Source organism: Nelumbo nucifera, chromosome 5, assembly GCF_055504915.1.
Source record: "Nelumbo nucifera cultivar China Antique chromosome 5, China Antique-T2T, whole genome shotgun sequence".
Taxonomy (NCBI): Eukaryota; Viridiplantae; Streptophyta; class Magnoliopsida; order Proteales; family Nelumbonaceae; genus Nelumbo; species Nelumbo nucifera.
In genome coordinates, this window is record NC_142653.1 from 25,993,122 (window position 1) to 26,013,714 (window position 20,593).

A 20,593-nucleotide genomic window follows, 5' to 3' on the forward strand; every position below is an offset into this window, starting at 1 on the left:
TCGTGGTTATGTTCAGAATCACATTGAATCACAACCATGGCATTCATCATGGTTTGTTTTTTTGGATTCATTGCATTTTGAATTTTTTTGTATGGTTTTATATTTTGTATTATTTTGTATATATTTGTATTTGTACTCTTTCGAAAGTGAGCTTAAACAATTCAGTTATCAACGCTCAACTTTAATTGTTAAGTATGTACTAACACTAACATATAATACATTAAAAATATTATAATATGTTATGTATGGTTGTGGTTATGTTTAAAATCACATTGAACCACAACCATGGCTTTCTTGATTTGTTTTCTGGACTCAATACATTGTGAACTTTTTGGTATGACTAACATGTATATAAGGCTTAGTTTGGAAGGAGTACAAATATGCAAATTACAAAATCTTATCTTTTGTATCATTTTGTGTATATTTGCATGTACATATTTATATTTGTATTTATATTCCTTTTGTATTACAAAAGATGGTGTTTGGCTAGGCAATAAGACAAATCAGCCAATAAGAGCCATATACAAAATAGGAAAAAGAGATTGTAAATCAATAAATCACCTAGGATGACCAATTGACCATCACCAAAATGACTAGACCCAAACCAACCCTTCATATTTGGATCGATTTTCCCTTATAACTGGTTGGTTTTGGTTTAGTTGTTTATCGAACCAACTAGATCGGTTCGGTTGAGCAAAAAGCCTATAACTAACCCAACCCGACCCGTGAACATCTCTACTAAACTCAAACTAAATGGGTTGCCAACCAATAAGGATAGGCCGGGTTCGTGTATTTGGACCAGAAATTGCTCCCCACACTTCAATTTACACATATCCAAGAGCCACGTCCATTCGTTAAAAGTTGATAAAAGTGTTAATCATCGTTATGAACATTGAGATCAATTATGTCAGTGTGGAATCATGCCACCTTTTTTTTTTGAAAAACATCTTTAAAACCCGCTTTTTCATACCATACCTATGTTTGGTTATGTGTTTTTCAAAAAAAAAAAAACATTTTTCTAAACTATGCATGATGACATGGCACTGAAAAATGCATATGTGGCAATAACAACAATGGCCTCAAACATATTTTATTTTTTTTCTTGAGAAAATGGTATGCCAATGCAGCACCATTTTCTAAAAAAACACCTCTAAGTATGTATTTGGTTCAGTTGGCATTTATTGAAAAAACGCCGCCACATCAGTGCCATATAGGCGTTGGTGTTTATTGCATATGAAGCAAAATGAAGCAATTGTTTGATTTCATCATTTATTAAATAAACAGTAAAAAACTGAAACGCTTTGATTTTTGTGCACGAATCATTTGGAGAAACTCCAAATTCTTGTTTTCTCCATCGCTTTAACATTTTTTGAAATGAAATGCTAATGTATCACACTTTAATGAGTATTAATCTGAGGTGGAGAATAAAAAACATTTAAAATAAAACCAACCCAAGAACAAAAAAATGAAACATTTAAAGTAAAAAAAAGTTTAAAATAAAAAAATATAAATAAAATTTAAAGTGAAAAAAACACAAATAAATAAATATTTAAAATGAAAAAATACAAATAAACGACAACCCATAAATATAAACTGAACCAAACACCTTATAAGTAAATGGCATTGGTTCCAAATATTGCCCTCAAGAAAACAAAGAGAGGAAAGAAATAAAGAAAGATGAGAAGTAAAAAGAAAACAAAGAGCAAAAAGAAAAACAGTACAAATTAGATTCAAATGGCAGTGGCATTACCATTTTGCAAAAGAAGAACAAGAAAACCAATGGGCGTGTAAAATGTTACAAAACCAGTAGAAAAAAACTGGTTTAATTTTCGGGGCCCAAAATTGTGCCAAATGGCAACTGTTTTAACCCATTAAGATTTCATTAGAATTCATGGTTTCTCCTCTCCAAACCCATTTAAAAGAACACCGAGAGAAGCTGATCAGATGCAAAGATAATTGACCAAAATGATGTGAAGGAAGCACAATCTAATACACAAAAAGGAACAATAATGGAACCCTTGTGCCTAATTCCTTCCGATGAGTGATATATCCCATTTACGCAGTAAAAGCTCATAAAAACAGCGTTTAGATAAGAACCCACATGGACGGTTGAGATCGGCAATTCGAAAAGTTGGCGATCCGTGTAACCTGAATCCAACCAATCAGAGCTCTCCTTCGTAACAAGGAGTAGACCTAGAGTCAGTTATAAATAGTGCTGATCCTGGTTTGAATTTCGTCAGAGTAATTTCTTATAGTTGTCGTTATCAATCGTTCACTTTCTCAGCGTTAAATTCTCTCCTTGTTATTCTCTAGCTCCACTAGCTATGTCGTCGACCGTTGAAGGTGAGGCCGCGACCGTTGCGGTTGAGCAGCCGCCGGCTGAGGCTCAGGTAGCGAAGTCCGAGCAGCCTGGGAAACCTGCGAAGGTTCCGAAGGAGAAGAAACCGAAGGCCACCAAGGCTTCTCATCCCGCTCATCCTCCTTACTTCCAGGTAACAAGATTCTCCATTTCCATGTCTTTAATTTACCTGTCCCTGTTTCCAGTTCCCAGGTTTTTTGCCTTGTTTTTGATGTTTTTCGATCGGGATTGGGAACTTCGTTTTATTGTTTTTAGTTTGAAAAATTTTACATTACTTCAGTAAATCTATTAGGGTTTCAATCGGGAAAGATGGTATATTTTTGAGTCTAAATGGTTGGGGGTATGGTGCAGATGATCAAGGAAGCATTGTTGGCTCTGCACGAAAAGAGTGGTTCGAGTCCTTACGCTATTGCCAAACACATGGAGGAGAAACACAAAGCTGTTCTGCCTGCGAACTTTAGGAAAATATTGGCGCTGCAATTGAAGAATTGTGTCGTCAAGGGGAAACTGATCAAAATCAAGGCCTCGTTCAAGCTTTCTGAATCTGGCAAGAAGGAAAATGCTCAGAAGGCCTTTAAGGGTGCGAAAGTTGCTACTGGAAAGAAACCCGCACAACCCAAAGCCGCCGCTGCCGCTCGCAAGGGAAAACCCGTCAAGAAGCCTGCAACTCCCAAGAAGGCAACCAAAACAGTAAAGAAGGTTGGACCCAAGAAGGCAAAGAAAGCAACTCCGGCAAAGCCTAAGCAACCCAAATCCATCAAGTCTCCTGCCGCAAAGAAATCTAGGAAGGCCACTGCTTGAATGGACAAGATAGAAAACAATACTCCTATTCCCTTCTTAGTTATGTACAGAAATGGATAAGTAGCAAAAAAATCTCTCTTTTTGATGGAGGTCTGGTGGGTTCGGTTTGTTTGCAGAGTTTTGAACGTAATAGCTTGTATACTGCAATGGAAATTAATTAGGAGTACTGAATATAAATTTCCAACGTTTTCTGTACTTTCCTTTTTCATTTCGAAAGCTTTGGTCTCACTAGGCTGAGAAATAAATTTGAGAGGGTTCTTTATGCCGATGTTAGGGGTGAGTGAAGGCTCTGGATTTGTGGTGTCTGTTACCTGGTTCGGCTTGGTTAGAAACCAGGTAAGAGATGTCCCCTCGGTCCCTCCAAAATTGCTGCATCAATTGTTGTTGGTGTTACTCTTAGCCCAAAAGACGACTGGACCAACTAAAACACGAATATTTTGCTTGTGGCCTTAGCTTGAGAGCACAGATAAAACCGGAATATATTGTTGGGGTAGTCAAGATTCATTCCTATCCAGACTCCAGTGGATGCAAACAAAAACAGAAATACAGTAACCACGACAGAAACCAGCAGCAGAGAGCCAAACAGAAATAACCAAACCTAATTCGGACCACGTTACCTAAGATAAGCCAAATCAGACTGTGACGTCCACAGCGGGTGGTTTTCGGTAACACCATTACGGGAATATTTGAGGTGATGTGGGCTTTGTCTTTGTTGATGATTAAGGCGAGGAATTGTAATTTGCATAAATGTGAACTGTGAGGTATACGAACTAATTTACCTGCACCACATGATGTAGGTCCGCTACATCCAGACAACTGGGAGACTTGCTGCCGCAGGTGGATGTGTGGGACTTCGTCCCGCACGACGAACAAGACCTCCCGACTTGTTCCAACTAGCCATGCATTGAAAACATTTTCCAACTAGCCACTGCAGCCTTATGGAAAGGTCTCAACTTCAGCACTCTTCACCTTTACTTGCATCAAAAGTCAAAACTGACACCATAAATTAGTTAATAATAATGATCATTTAAAAAAAGAAAGCAATGGTTAAATGAGTCATAATTCATATCAAATCAAAATCAAAGTCAAATTGGTTTTTGATATTGATTTTTTTGGATGGGTTCCGACTGTGCTAAGGTGTTCTGGGATAGAAAAAGGGTCATAGTGCTGTGCTATGGGAGTGTAACTTGGCCTGGGTTGGTCCAAACTCAACCCTCAAAAATTTTGTTAGATCGGGTAGAAAGGTCAGGCTAGTTAGTTTAACAAGTATGAACTCATATGCACTAAAGATCCTAAAATACAAGAAACTTTTGGTGCAACACAGGTATTTCTAAAACACTTGTAATGGCAGCATTTTCCACATAGTTACCATTGGCTACGCAGAAGAATGTGATTTGACAGATTCAAGTTGCGTATGTATGATCAATCATCATACCTTTCTTGATGATTAGATTATCAGTAGTAAGACATTTTTCTAATGCAGCTGCAGCCACTCAAAATATTTTACATGTTTGGTTTGAAGGAAAAGGTAGGGAAACCGTTACAAACCTTGTATAGGTTTCTCTGCATTTCCCTTACTTTCCGACTTTCCCTACTTTTTTTTCCTTCAAACCAAACACAGCCTAAATGACGTGAAGGAAACATTGACCTATTTCAGATGTCAAAAAAGAACACTTCGAGGGGTGTATTTTTGTTTCTCAAAATTCCTTAAACATTATAATTTCGAAGCTTGTTTATCAAAATATGCATATCTAAAGCACCTCAGAACCTTTTTCTGTAAGAAAGCAAATCAAGTTACAATGTCTTTAACCACCCCTCCTGGTCAGAGTAGAAAAGGAAAAAAAAAAAAATCAAGTTACAAAGACATACATCTCATTTCCCACATCCTAAACATGTTAAGATAGATTACCTACCATTCAGAATATGACAAAAGAGCCTTAAAAAAATCATGACCTGAAAATTATGAAAGAGTGGTATTACATGTAACAAGGTTATTGTGCTGACCATAATGACCTCAACCAGGTCAAACGGCGAGGGCCTTTTATTGTAATAAAAGCAATAGCATTCTTATCTTCCTTGAGAACATTTACCGCTTTTGCGAACTCCGAGTCATCTAACTCCAGTATTTCTTGCAACTCTTCTATACATTTCTGATATAATGTTTTCTCATTTAATTCGGCCTTTCGAGTTGCTCTGAGTTTGGATGCCATTGCTATTTCATGAAGTGCATCCGCTATTTTGTCTTCAGCTTTTCTACGCACTCTTTTACTGCGATGTGAACTTGTTGGAACATCAGATCCACGTTTCTTGGGTTGTGTTTCCTCTACGTTAAATATTGAATCAAAACTTGAACTGGATTTCTCCAGGTTAGCATTAGCTTCTTGAGCTGGTTGGGCGGTGGGTTCAGAGGCTTGGAATGTTTCAGTGTTGCTATTTCCCTCTTCTGGTGTTGCTTGTGCCCCGCTTGAAATTTGACACTTTCCATTGGCTCTTGCACCTACATTAACCAGGGGTTATTAATTGCTTTGAAAACTTTTTATTCCTGTTTTTCTTCTAAATAAAATGAAACCTGCCTCCAAAAATTATGGACAATTGATTATACAATGGAAACCCCTTGCGTCGAAAGGCCTTTGCCTCGTTATGTACCTGCATGCATATAGTGTGAGCTCTTGATGCTTTTACAGCTTAACTATAGAGATTGAAAGAAGGAAATCACATACCACAGTGTAACGCTCCCAAACATCATCTTGAGCAACAACCACTTGTCGAGTTTCATCCCAGCTAAATCCACTAGTGCTAAGCAGGGTTTTAACAATGCCATAATCTTTCTTCAATACATTATACCGGTTTTTTATCTGTCTATCTTCAAAATTCAGGGCAAACTTTTCATTAAAATCCCTTGCAACATCTTTAAAAACCTCAGGTTTCAATCCATTCAGAGATGTTTTTCCACTATTATATTGCTCGACAAAAAGTTGAACCAAATATGCATCACGTGATGGTGTCCACTCTGCCTTTGGTCGAACTTGAGATGCATCTTGACTCAGAGACATTCTATCCTTTTCTCACTAACGAAGTAAGAAATATTCACTGAACAGAAAAAGAAGAAATATATGAAGCAATCAAAATTGGTCAAGAATCAAGATACAGTGGAGAAGTCTGAAACTATAAAAGGAGAATTTAACTTCATTCCAACCATTCATTTCATATGTACAAGAGAAAGTAGTGTAACATACAAAAGAACTCTATAAACATAAATCAAGATAGTTATAACAGGGGAGAGAAGCTCTATAAACAAAGAGTTGAGGTGAATACAAAGATTAAAAGAAGAAATTTTGGGCTTTGGTTCCAAAATAGATTGATGGTAATCACATGCTCTTTGGAGTTTATGCCATGGAGACGGAATAGTTTAAGGTATAAGATCATTTAGGCATTCAGTAATTTATTTTATCAACTATTGCAAGACTTAGATAGTGGATTGATCTCACATTGATAAAACAAAGGGAATCTGTTATTCCAGTGACTGTGGTGTAAATAAATGGCTAAATGTAACCTTCTTTTGCTTTTACTCAAGGTGTTGAAAGCTTCTTTCCTGACATTTTTAATGCTAACAGGGATATCTGTACCATTGCTTATAAATTTATGGTTACCTTATTCAGGTTTGGAATTTTGTGGATACGATGTTGTCAATGATTTTGGATCTTTTGGTGACAAATAGAATCTGGGCAGTTGAAAAGCTTCAATTATGGCAGTACATACTATTCCAAAAGTAATATCTTCCATTGTTCATGATTTTGTATTGTCACTGTCTTGTACACTTCACAGATGGCAAGTTCTAGGATTTTATTGGGATCAGGGCATCAACACACTTCATTTTTTGCCCTACTGGAATTTTATTCTCAATACAAGACAATACACTGTACTGATCACTTGTACTTGGGGTTTTTCCTTCCCCCGAAATACAGGTTTCTTAATTTATATAAGAAAATTATCCTGCTACTGTCATCAAAGGATATTTTAAATTAAAGGTTGATGATCCAATAAGGGATTATGCTAATGACTTTCCCAAGCTCCTTGAACACTTGAAATGCCAGTGAAGGACTCAAACTAAACTTGATAGTGGGTTGACTTGTAAGATTGCCAATACCTTGGTGAATTTGTTAAGTGATGGAAATAATATGGTATGTATAACCAATACAAATTAAGGATTTTGATGAGGTGGAAGCTCAAGCTTCTTAAGGAGGTGCAACTATATCTGAGATCAGCTTGTCTAGTTTCCTCATTGCTGAAGGTAACTTGGAAAAAATTTATTAGATGGACTGTTCTTGGGATGCCATTATCGGGCATGCATTTTTTTTTGAACCACACTATTTAATGTTTAATATGTTTTTCTTGAAAATCATGCCTAGTTATGAAATTGTTCCTGTGCCTGCGAGATTAGAGGCTTTTCTCTTTCCTTCCCTCTGTCATCATGGTTATAACAAGCTTGGAGACTTCAGGGCAATGATTGTGTACTAATAAGTGGGATGTTAGTGGGTCCATGGGGTTAGCGTAATTAGGGAGTTTTCTTGTAATGTGAAAAAATAAGATGAATAAGTTATATGGGTTGAGAGTCTTACAATAGTGGTTGGATCCATAATGAGTTAATAGGGAGTTGGTTTCCTTGAACTAATCCAACCCAACTATTCAATTCTCCCTATCCCATGTGTCAAAAATCAAAATGAGGGTGGGCCGGCACAATGGTTGGGATTCTCCATTGTGACCTAGGTGACCAGGGTTCAAATCTTTGGAAACAGCCTCTCTGTGTATCTGCAGGGGTAGGGTGGGAACCTTGTGCACTGGGCTGCCCTTATGTGTCAAAGTAGGTGAAAGGGAAGAAGAAAGTGATTTCATCCGACTTCTCTCTCACACCAGTTGCCCCAACATTGCTGCTCCAATGACCCATTACACACACACTCTCTCTCTGAGCCGTATAAAATATTCTTTTTTCTTCTTTTCTTTGGGGAGGAGGGGGAACATCAGACTCATGAACATTGCTGCATTTTGCTGTGTACACATTTTTTTAACCACCCTATTTATAAGTCTAATATTAATTTCTCCCTCAATTCATTATCACTGCAGTCTTCTCATAGTTAGAACTAATGGCAGCTTTTAAGGCTTGATACTAACAGGGTTTTTCCTACATAGTTGCATTTAAAACCAAAGAAGATTTTATTTTATTTTTTCAATTAAGATCCAAACTTGTTGACAACATATATACAGAATCTTTACCTTTCCATTCTGTTGTGACAAAAGCATATATCCAGAAAAAAGAATAAAAACCCCAAAAGATGCTACATAAAATGAAGAGACAATTAAAATAAAATGCATTGTGCCATTCAATGAAGGGAAATGACATCAAACATCTAGAAGTGGAAAAGACCAAAGAGAAACTTGTATTGACAATTCAGAGAACAACAGGCTTAAATGTCTGTGCGTTGATTGGTCAACAAAACCAGAGGTAATCTTTTTGACTGTGCAATAGTAAGCCACTGCAAACACCTTTAAAGTGGAAAAGAATCCACTGATCAATCTCACTGGCATATAAATATACAATAAAAGAAATCATAAGCTGTAGAACCATGTAAATTGTAATATAACTCTAGGACCATTGCCACTTGACATTCAAGTTTATTGTAAGTTTGTAACCTTGTTAGAATACAAGAACCTGAAAATTTTATGCTTTCCCAAACAGGATGAATCCTAAGGAGAGAAAGTTGGGAAATTGTGTCTGTAGCTTGCTAGGGAAGATTTGCAAACAATATCCATTTGTCTGAATTCAAATTTGAATCCAATCTGATCAAGGCAATTCAAATTTGATTTGTTTATAATTACATCGAATACAGATTCATCCAAATTTGATCCAATCCAATAATCTTCAAATATATATGCTTATACCTACATAAAATAGATATGTATCTAACTATCTATTAGTAAAAGTTGGGTTTGAATGTAGCATGTTTACTAAAAAGTCCTATTCATCATCCAAATCTAATCCAACTTCAAATTGAATCTGATGAATAATATTCAATTTGAATTCAAAAGTTGACAAGTCAAAATATACGGTCTAGGTATATCAGATTTTGGTTTGAACCATTTGCAGCCCTATGCTGAAGCATGAAAAGTATTGGTTGAGGATAAAAAGAATCTTGTGATGTTTAGATAATATGAGACCATATTCAAAATGGACATGGAATATTTTTTTTTGATGAATGTATGGACATGCAATTTTTGGTACATTTTGGAGCATCAGACAATGATATGACATGATGTTATCTACCTGAAGTAGATCAGTAACGAAGGTTAACAGATAACATCCCTTATACATGTATCGGGCTTAAAACACCTACAATTTAAAGAGAACCAGAATCTGAGCTTAGGGGCACTTGGTGAGTTGTCAGTCCTTTTGGTTTCTTCTAAATCATTATTAGTGAATCTGTTCAATGTTGCCATTGATAAAAGGCACGTTTGTAGCACCAGCCACCAGGCCAAGGCTAAGCGTTTTAGTGCCAGTGCTTGGTTGGATCTGACATCAGAGGAAGGCTTCAGTATTTATATAATTATAAGTTCATCAAGTGGCCTTCTCAATGTCACGAGAACTCCATACGCAAATATAAGAAATAAGATTGGGAAGATTGACAAATATTGGCATGAATTTGATACCTTTTTAGTGACCAAATAAAATGTCAAATTGGTCAGGCATGGACTTCGTTCAAACGCTCAGAGGGTAATGTTCATCACTGTTTTGTATTGTCCCATTCTTTTGAAGTTCACCACTGTCTACTATCACCGTATATACTCACAGGGCATCTCATTCTATATCTTTTCGATCAACAAGTAAATTTTTTGCTTGCTTTTAACATTTAAATGCATCTGAAAAATTACAATTTCATTTTAAACTCAAATCATCCGAAGCAACGAAACCATTTTTATGGTGATTCAGTTCTGACGAGGTAACAGAGTTAAAAGAACATATAGAAATAATTAGAAAAGAAAATCTGGTTCAGAGCAAGCGATTACAGAGAGAACAATCTAACTGTTGCCTTAAAGAGGTCCAACTCCAACCTAAATCTGGGAGCAGTTTAACAAGAACATAAGCATCAAACTCAACAATCATCTAGGGTTTTGATCAAAGAACGACTTGAGCGATGGAGAGAGTGACATACCTAAGAAGAGAGAAAGCCTTGCAACAATGGCAGCTAGAGCAGCGCCGGGTCTGGTATTAGGAAGGAAATGGTTAACACCTCTGTCTCTGTTCACGCTCAAGCCAGTGAGCCACTTCAATCGAGCGTTCTGTTCAGCGACCCGTTGGTTCCTGAAAAGCACGAATGCAGCCATACTGGTGGGATCTGAGTAGTGGGGCCCACGATGCGTTCTCGCGTAGAAGCCACATCGCACAACATCAGTCATCAGTGTTTTCCAAATGAATCGGGGTTGGTGACGTGCCAAGAAATTAGTGGTTACGATAGAAAATAGACCAGCGCATCATCACATCAAGCTTGGATGATTACCTCGTGTTCGTTGTCTATGGAAAATGGTGGCAGGCCGGTGGGGGCTGGTGGTTAGGTGGGCTGAGCTGGGTTGGGTTTGGTGCGGGTTGAAAACCAACCCACCACTAACCACCCACACAGACTCATTAATAACCCATTATTTATGGGTTGCAATCCACCTAACCCACAACTAACCCAACCCACCCACTTAACCTATTTAAATGTCTTACTCTATAGTCTATATAAAAAGGTAAATGGGTCGTTGTTAGGTTAGTAAATGTCATCGGAGAATCGGGTTATCTCGTTAAATGTGAAGAATAATAATGCTTTATAATTATAGGTGCAATCGCATTGCTGGTATGTGGGTAAGCCCATGTATCCAAAACTGGACCAAATTAAAAAGTTGCACTTTTGGACTATTAGATAGGTTAGAGAATACGATCTAATGTCACATGTCACTGTCAATCGGGTCAACCCATATATCTGAAATTCTGAATTGTTAAGCATTAAAAAGAAGACAATTGTTACAGTTTTCCTGTTTACAAGTGTGCCTTCCACATTGCAAAGACAAAAATTCACCTTTATCATTTAATTCCGTTGCATCTCTCATCATCTTCCTCAAGTTTTCCTGCTTCTCACGTTCTTTATTGGACTCCTTTTCTAATCACCCTTAACAAACCTTAAGAATTTTGCCTTTTTAATCTCTTGTTCTTCAACAAAAACACTAATCCAATCTACCTACTAAGCTCTAAGCTATGGATGTTTAATATATAAATTGTATCAGGGTTGATGTGCATCAATTTCCTATCAACATGATATTTAGAATTAATAAAAGAAAACATATTTAAAGCTCAAAATAAAAACAATTATTGCCAAATATCCATAGTTGAATTGGTCGCAAGTCATCCCTCCCACAATGGAGGCGTGGGATCAAATCCGCACGTTCTGCATGCTCTTTGTGGAACCTGCTATCCATATGGATGAAGTTTGGTGGGTTTAACTCGACCATGGACTTATGCAGCCCATGGATTATATTTGGATTTTTGTCACTTGGGCTTGTTTTGGAGTCAAAAGTTTGGGCTTTTTTTCTTTTTCAAGCTAGGTCCATTCTTAGTCCTTGGTGGCCTGAACCTGGCCCAACCTTACTCTTACCCGAGCTTGGCCTAGCTATATATATGCATATATAGCCATATATTTGCAAAGCATACATAGACATATACATTGGTGTTAAATTTTAGTATGGGCTAATTGGTCAACTCAAGCCCAGTTTAGGCCCAAGCCCAACCCAAGTGCATCAAATTTCAATGCGGGCTGGGCTTATGTTTAACAAATTGAGCTTGACCTCGGGCTCAACCAAGGGGTTTAAACTCGACCCATCCCACCTGAATTGCACCCCCTAGTTTTCCCCACCCCCAAATCCCCATAGTATAATGTAATACCCATTACCCAAAAATAGGGCTGTTCATAAGAAGACCCAACCCGACCAACCCGGACCGACTCAACTTGAACCGAACCAACTTAGTAGTTAGTTCATAGTTAGTAGTTATAAGCTACTTATTTCCTACTTAACTAAGTTGTCTCTATCCTATTAAAAACCTAACTTTAAGTTAGGTTGTACAACAACTAAGTCACCACTAAGTAGAGCCAAAACCGACCCAAACCGACTCAAACCGATCAGGTCGGTTTTGCTTTCAATTTCAGGTAACCCGACCAGGTTAGGTCGGTTGGAAAAACATCAATAAACCGACCCAACCCGACCTGTGAACAACCCTACCCAAAAAAGATAAAAATATAAATCTTTTTCCCTATCATTTTTTTTAGGGAAAATTCCTGATTAGTACCCTGTTCTTTGGGCCTAGTGCCACTTTAGTCCTAAACTTTAAAATGCGACAATTTAGTATCCGAACTTTCAAGACGTGTCAATCTAGTACCTGCCATTAATCAACTGTTAATCAACCATTAAGTGGAATTTTAAAAAGACACAAATGCTCTTCAAGTGTCATCTAATTTTCTTTATCAACCATCCAAACGTTGACAAAAAATTAACAGTCCCAAATCCTTGCCTTTTCTATTCAAGAATGTTGACAAAAAATTAGCAGACCCCAACTTTCTTGAATAGAAGACGCAAGGATTTGGGACTGTTAATTTTTTGTCAACACTTGGATGGTTGATCAAGAAAATTAGATGACACTCGAAGGGCATTTGTGCCTTTTTCAAATGCCACTTAATAGTTGATTAACAACTGGTTAACGACAAGTATTGGATTGACACGTTTTGAAAGTTCGGGTACTGAATTGTCACATTTTAAAGTTTGGGAACCAAGATGGCACTAGGCCCAAACTAAAAGGTACTAATCGGGAAATTTCCCTTTTCTAGAAAAAGAAAACTCATATAATCAAGTTAATTGTACATATTGAACTTTGGATGTTTTTTCCTTTTTTAGGATATTATTTGACTTTTCTGCATTTCTCTTAAACTCATCATGGCTTTTTTGAAACCTCGAGAGAGCCCCTTATCAAGGAGTTTTGTTGTTTAAAACTCAGCTTCCATTAGATTTCCATTAGCAACATTTAATAGAATTTGTCCACATAAGCATTTGAGTATTTTACATGACCAAATTACTCCAGAATGGCCAATCAAGCTTATTAAATATTTTTCATGATAGAATTGTCGCCTGACATGAGCCTTGGCCCACACTAAGCCTATAGTTGGGGGTAATTTTGTCACAAAAATATTTAATAAGGTTGATTGATCATTCAAGGGTAGTTTGTTCATGTAAATTACTTAAATGCATATGCGAACAATTTCTATTAATGATCACTAATCCAACGGAAATCTCAACAAAAGGTGAATTTTAGACAATAAAGCTTACTGACAGGGGTTCTTAGGAGGTTATGAAAAGTCATTGTGAGTTTAAGAAAAATGTGAAAAGGTCCGAGTCTAAGAGAAATGTGAAAAAGTCATGGTGAGTTTTTAGATAATATCCCTTTTTTTGTTGGTAGATGTGATGCATCTTTGGCCCCCATTGGTTATGATGCTAATATGTTAAGGGGCCATTTAATAATGGTTAAAGCTGTTGAATAAAAATGCTTATTGCTTTTTCTTTTAGTTGTTAAAATAATTAAGTAATAAAATTTTCAATGATCTATCCAACCTTCAGATTTAGCCATTAAGGAGCCCACAACCTCCTTAAAAACTTATTCGTTAAAAGATAAAGCAATAGGGGTGGAGCTATGATTCTTATTAAGGGGGGCCAAAAGCTAGCAAGCATGGATAGGGGGGACCAAATGGTAGTAAACATAGGTAGATAGTATTGGCGTGAGCTGTAAAACTAGGGGATATCCCTTGAATTCAGGGATAAATCTCAGCCTAAGTTGTATGTAACTAGGAGAGGTAGAACCATAATCTATGTATAATTAGGAGATGTTTGTATTATGAATATATATATTTCTCAACCCCTGCAAAGAAAAAACACAAGAAGAACAGAGGAAGAGTTTCTCATTCTACTCGAGTTATCATGGTATCAGAGCATACCGATCCATCATAAACTCGACGATATGATCGCTGCGAAATCTTGGTCGCCGACAGAGGCTCCATCCGCTGCTATTACCGCTGCAAATCCCTGTTGCTGCGAAACCTTGGTCATCGGAGGTGACCGCTGCTATCCCCGCTGCAGGTTCTGACCGCTGCGAAATCTTGGTCGTCGGGAGGCGACCGCTGCTATCTCCGCTGTAGGTCGTGATCACTGCGAAAACTCGGTCGCCGGGAGGTGACCACTGCTATCACCGCTGCAGGTTCTGATCGCTGCGAAAACTTGGTCGCCGGGAGGGGACCACTGCTATCACCGCTGCAAATCCTGGTCGCCGCAAAATCTTGGTCATCGGGAGACCGCTGCTATCTCCGGTGTAGGTCGTGATCACTGCGAAAACTCGGTCGCCGGGAGGTGACCACTGCTATCACCGCCGCAGGTTCTGATTGCTGCGAAAACTTGGTCGCCGGGAGGGGACCACTGTTATCACCGCTGCAAATCCTGGTCACCGCGAAATCTTGGTCATCGGGAGGTGACCGCTGCTATCACCACCGCAAATCCTGGTCGCTGCGAAATCTTGGTCATTGGGAGGTGACCGCTGCTATTACCGCTGCAAGCCTGGCGGTGGCTCTATCCACTGCCATTACCGCTGCAACTCCGGCAGTGGATCTATCCAGAACTATCAACCCCATCGCGGACCCCGGGTGGTTGGCTACTATTACTGTCATTGCAAAACCGATAGGTGCTCTGCTGCAATCTCGCCGCCCCATCGTGGTCGACGGTGCTACTACCGCTACAACTCGCTGATAATCATGTCTGATTCGGAAACCTCAGATCCATTTGGAGAACAACGACCTAATCCTACTCTCACTGAATTGACCACCAGAATGACTGAATTCCTGCACAGACCGATCTCAACTACAGAAACCTCTGCCGCTCAGATCGGTATCAAGTTGGATGGCACCAACTATGCCCTTTGGTCCCAAGTTGTTAAGATGTATATATTTGGCAGAGACAAACTGGGATATATTACTGGAGAACTTCCTTAGCCTCCACAAATTGACCCAACCTTTCGAAGGTGGCACACTGACAACGCTATTGTCAAAGGTTGGTTAATTAACTCCATGGACGTATCCTTGATTGGTAACTTTATTTGATTCCCTACAGCAAAGATGGTGTGGGATTCTGTGGCTACCACGTACTCTGATGGCAGTGATACCTCGCAAGTATACGATCTCCGGCGCCGTGTGACCCGCTTGCGCCAGTCTGGAGGGTCTCTTGAAAAGTATTATAATGATCTCCAAGGATTGTGGAGAGATATTGATTTTCGCCGTCCGAATCCGATGGAGTGTGTGGTAGATATTCAACGGTACAATACTCTCTTTCAAGTGGAGAGAGTGTATATCTTCCTGGATGGCCTTGATGACAGACTAGACAAGATTCGGGCAGATGTACTCCAAATGCATCCGTTTCCCACTATTGAACAGGCTTACGCACATGTTCGAAGAGAAGCTATCCGATAGAGGGTCATGATAATCGGCAACCATATTGAAACTCCAGCAGCAGTTTTGACCTCTAAAGGTGTTAAGACTGGGCAACCTATGCCCTCTTCAACGAGCTCTCTGCCTGCAAGCAGCGAAAAATCTGGTACGTCCTCTAAATCTCGAGCATCTTCTGGTGGTACTAAATGCTCTCATTGTGGCAACTCAAAGCATACCCGGGAGAACTGCTTCAAGCTACATGGCTATCCCGACTGGTGGCATGAACTCCAAGCTCGGAAACGCCAAGACAAGGCTGAAACTAGTGGTAAGGCTGCAACAGTTACAACAGAATCTCAACTCTCATTCGCACCACAGGGAGAAGTTTACCTCTTGGATTCAGGTAACGATCTTCCCAACAAGACCATTGACAACAAGGCATGGATACTTGACTCAGGAGCCACTGACCACATGACCTATGATGCTACTGATTTTTCAAAGACTTCACACCACCAAGACGGACTACAATTGCTAATGCCAATGGGGCAATCTCTCAAGTCACAGTAGCAGGCACTGTGACCTTGTCACCTGCTATATCCTTGAAAAACACCTTGCTTGTTCCCTCGCTCTCCCACAAATTACTATCTGTTAGTCAAATCTCCTCTGATCTGAATTGTGTTGTGCTCATTTATCCCACTTTCTGTCTTCTTCAGGATATTCTCACCAAGGAGATAATTGGGCGTGGTACTAGGCGAGGGGGGCTCTACTACATGGATGATCTTAGCACGGGTCAAGCGCATCATATACATCATCAAGGTAACACCAAGGAACAACAGATTTGGATTTGGCATCGCCGGTTAGGACATCCATCATTCAGTTATATGAGGCATTTATTTCTAGAGTTATTTTCAGATATATAGCCGCATGTTTTTCAATGTAACACTTGCATCCTAGCTAAGAGTCATAGAACAATCTATCCCTTAAGTATGAATAAAAGTCAAGTTCCATTTGCTTTGATTCACTCGGACATGTGGGGGCCATCCCCAGTGACTACAGTCTATGGATTCCGATGGTTTGTAATCTTTGTTGATGATTGCACTCGCATGACATGGTTATATCTGCTGAAACATAAAGATGAAGTGCTGATTGTCTTTCAATCCTTCCATATAATGGTGAAGACTCAGTTCAAATCACAGATTCAGGTACTCCGGTCTGATAACGGCGAGGAATACATGAATCAACGGTTCCAAGATTATTTTCGGGTCCATGGATTATTTCATGAGACTTCATGCCCCTAAACTCCACAGTAGAATGGCATTGCAGAAAGGAAGAACCGGCACATACTCGAAACTGCCCGCACCTTGTTACTTGGAGCACATGTACCTAACCGACATTGGGCTGATGCTGTTGCTACCGCCGTGCACCTCCTTAACCGAATGCCCTCACGGGTCTTACAGTTTAAAACACCATTACAAGCTCTTTCATCTCATGTCTCATTGCCCTCTGTTTTGATGATTCCACCTTGAGTTTTTGGCTGTGTGGCGTTCGTGCATCTACATCCAAATCAACGTACAAAACTGGATCCACGGGCAGCTCGATGTATATTCTTGGGGTATGCGCTACACCAGAAAGGGTACCGATGTTATGACCCAGTCACCCACCGTACCTATGTTACCATAGATGTCACCTTTCTGGAATCTGAAACCTTCTACTCTCGATCTACAACCAATTCTTCTCTTCAGGGGAGAGTCAGAGTGAAGAACAGAACTGGTTTTTACCCGACTGGCCGAATACGAGTGCTTCAACAGAAATGGTGGTCCATGAAGCAACCAGTAAGGCACCTACAAAGACTACACCAGAAGTATCTACAAAAGCCCCAACGTCGGCATCGCCTCTACCAGCAGAAGTAGAGACCCCAACCTCGCCAGTACCGGAAAGCCCACCTCTTGAGGATATCCCGGAAGCACGTGAAAGCATCCCTGAGGTAACCTCCCCTACCACTCCTTCAAGCTCTAACGATACTTTGGCTGGCTACACCTTACCTTTCAGGCATAATCGTGGCAAACCGCCAAACAGATATTCTCCAGATGTTGAGGATAGGAGGACAAAGTATCCAATTGCCAACTATGTATCAACGAAGAGACTCACCAAACCTCTAAAATAATTTGTGCAAAAATTGTCCTCTAATCATATTTCCACCAGTGTCCAAGAAGCTTTGACAAACCCAAAATGGACTCGAGCCATACAAGAAGAGATGGAGGCACTACTGAAGAACAAGACATGGACTCTAGTCACCTCGCCTGAAGGGAAAAGACCAGTAGGGTGTAAATGGGTATTTTTCGTCAAATACAATGCAGACAGGGCAGTTGAGAGATACAAATCAAGGCTGATCGCAAAAGGATATACCCAGACACAGGGCGTAGATTATCAAGAGACTTTCTCCCCAGTAGCCAAGCTGAATACGATCAGAGTCTTATTATCTCTTGCCGCAAATCTTGATTCGCCATTACACCAGTTCGATGTGAAGAACGCCTTCCTCCATGGTGATCTTGAAGAGGAGGTATACATGGACATCCCACCTGGTTATACAACGAACTCCAAGAACCAAGTTGTGTGTAAGCTACAACGAGCACTATATGGACTAAAGCAATCTCCATGGGCATGGTTTGGGAGGTTCAGTCTTGCGATGAAAAAATATGGCTTCCAGCAAAGCAATTCAGATCATACACTATTCTTAAAGCACCAACGAGGAAAGGTGACAGCCCTAATAATATACGTGGATGACATGATTATCACAGGGAATGATTCGGGAGAAATAGCAACACTGAAGAAGCAATTGGCATCCGAGTTCGAGATGAAGAACTTAGGTGGGCTAAAGTACTTTCTAGGGATTGAAGTTGCTAGATCAAAGGAAGGCATATTTCTATCCCAACGGAAGTACACCTTGGACTTACTCTCCGAAGTATGACAGTTGGAGTGCAAACCGACAAACACACCTATCGTTCAGAACCATAGACTTGGAGAATACACAGACCAAGTACCTACCAATAAGGAGAGATACCAAAGGCTGGTGGGTAAATTCATTTACCTTTCCCATACTCGCCCAGACATCGCCTACGCCGTCAGCGTAGTGAGTCAGTTCATGCACTGCCCAAGCGAAGATCACATGAATGCTGTAATGCGGATTCTTCGATATTTGAAGTCCTCACCCGGAAAATGACTCATGTTCTCAAAAAATGATCATCTGAAGATAGAAGGGTACACAGATGCAGACTGGGCCGGAAATGTCTCAGATAGAAAATCCACCTCGGGGTACTTTACATTCGTCGGAGGAAATCTGGTTACATGGAGGAGTAAGAAACAGAAGGTCGTGGCCCTATCAAGTGCTGAAGCTGAGTTTCGAGGAATGGCTAAAGGGCTGTGCGAGCTACTCTGGCTGAGAAGACTGATGACTGAAATTGGTTTTCCCCCAACCTCTGCAATGGACCTATTCTGTGACAACAAGGCTGCCATTGACATCTCTCAGAATCCCGTCCAACATGATCGAACAAAGCATGTGGAGGTGGACCGACATTTCATCAAACAAAATATCGAAGACAAAACCATTCGATTTCCCTTTGTCAAATCTGAAGACCAGCTAGCAGATATACTTACAAAGGCTGTATCCAGTAAAAACTTCTACAACTCACTTGGCAAGTTGGGCGTCTAAGATCTGTACGCACCAACGTGAGGGGGAGTATTGGCGTGAGCTGTAAAACTAGGGGATATCCCTTGAATTTAGGGATAAATCTCAACCTAAGTTGTATGTAACTAGGAGAGGTAGAACCAGAATCTATGTATAATTAGGAGATGTTTGTATTATGAGTATATATTTCTCAACCCCTGCAAAGAAAAAACACAAGAAGAATAGAGGAAGAGTTTCTCATTCTACTCAAGTTATCAGATAGGGGGTGGGGACATGCCAGACGGAGTCAAGAATTCTTTTTTTGGGGAGGGGGCAAGTTAAACAAGAAAATGAGATAGGGAGTAGCCGGGTAGAAGAAGTAGGGTTTGGGGAAAAATGGAGTAAGAAGGTTAGAGTCAATTACATATTTTTAAAGAAAAAATATATATATTTTTAAATTTCTAGAGTTAGAGGAGGTTAGAGAGTGATCCTTTACATTTTAGTTCAGTTTTGGTGGGGCTAAAGACCCACTTTATTATGTTTTGACCCAGCCTCCTCTTAGTAACCATATATAAATATCAGTTTTAAGAAAAAGTTTTTTTTTTGGGGGAGGACCCCCTCAATATATTTGGCTCCGCCCTTGTAAAGCAATAAGCTTTTAAGTTAGCATTTTCAGCTGTTATGAAACAGCCCCTAAACCCAATTAGAAGGTTTAGAATGGTTAGTCCATGTTTGGGAGTACTTATTTGATAAATAAGTGCTTATCCTAATAAGCGTTCATGAGTGTTTGATAGCAAAACACTTATTTCAGACAGGGGTAATATAGGTATTTTCAAAATGACATGGCACGCCAAGATAGGCCAGAAAGAAAATAAACAGTTGAGAAGTCCCTTAGCATAGCAGGCTAGTGGTGGCAAATTACATGCATGTGTGGAGTATATTGGCATTTACCACATGGAGAGCCTTTGAGCCTCAAAGGAGAGATGTCGAGTGACCAAATGAATTACTGGATCATTGGCTATGTCTGTATATACTGTAACTATATATCATATACGTTAGGGGCCTGAACTGAATGAGCACGGTGAAAGAGGGCTGCCCAGCCACAACTCACAAGTGGGGTCTTTGTTAATGCCTTAGCTTTCTTTGTTGGCTGTTGCCAAGGCATTGGAGCAATAATGCTACCGGAAATTACACATCTTACTCGGTTAGGAGGTCCTCTTAAGCTCCATATAT

At 39.6% G+C, this 20,593-nt stretch overlaps 3 protein-coding genes across 5 annotated transcripts; 2 read left to right on the forward strand and 1 right to left on the reverse strand.

The window, feature by feature from the left end:
• Positions 1-2,232: 2,232 nt before the first annotated feature.
• Positions 2,233-3,355, forward strand: LOC104607490 (histone H1-like). The gene is made up of 2 exons (XM_010273139.3): positions 2,233-2,492; positions 2,711-3,355. Exons 1-2 carry the CDS (start codon positions 2,325-2,327, stop codon positions 3,158-3,160), a joined length of 618 nt encoding a protein of 205 aa, XP_010271441.1. The 5' UTR covers positions 2,233-2,324; the 3' UTR covers positions 3,161-3,355.
• LOC104607492 (L10-interacting MYB domain-containing protein-like) lies at positions 3,107-10,520 on the reverse strand. 3 transcript variants are annotated; one of them, XM_088888476.1, is made up of 5 exons: positions 10,366-10,520; positions 5,881-6,250; positions 5,734-5,806; positions 5,251-5,657; positions 3,107-4,129 (listed from the first exon to the last, which is right to left on the reverse strand). In XM_088888476.1, the coding sequence occupies exons 2-5, from the start codon at positions 6,211-6,213 to the stop codon at positions 4,097-4,099; spliced, it is 846 nt and encodes a 281-aa protein (XP_088744602.1). In that variant the 5' UTR covers positions 6,214-6,250; positions 10,366-10,520; the 3' UTR covers positions 3,107-4,096. The 3 variants fall into 3 exon arrangements, with proteins under 3 accessions (XP_088744602.1, XP_088744601.1, XP_010271443.1); XM_088888475.1 differs by lacking the exon at positions 3,107-4,129 and adding an exon at positions 9,863-10,072 and having other exon boundaries at positions 5,098-5,657; positions 10,366-10,499; XM_010273141.3 differs by lacking the exon at positions 3,107-4,129 and having other exon boundaries at positions 5,098-5,657.
• A 4,870-nt stretch (positions 10,521-15,390) lies between these two features.
• On the forward strand, positions 15,391-15,741 carry LOC148791327 (uncharacterized). The gene has a single exon (XM_088888147.1). The coding sequence runs from the start codon at positions 15,391-15,393 to the stop codon at positions 15,739-15,741; it is 351 nt and encodes a 116-aa protein (XP_088744273.1).
• Positions 15,742-20,593: the final 4,852 nt, after the last annotated feature.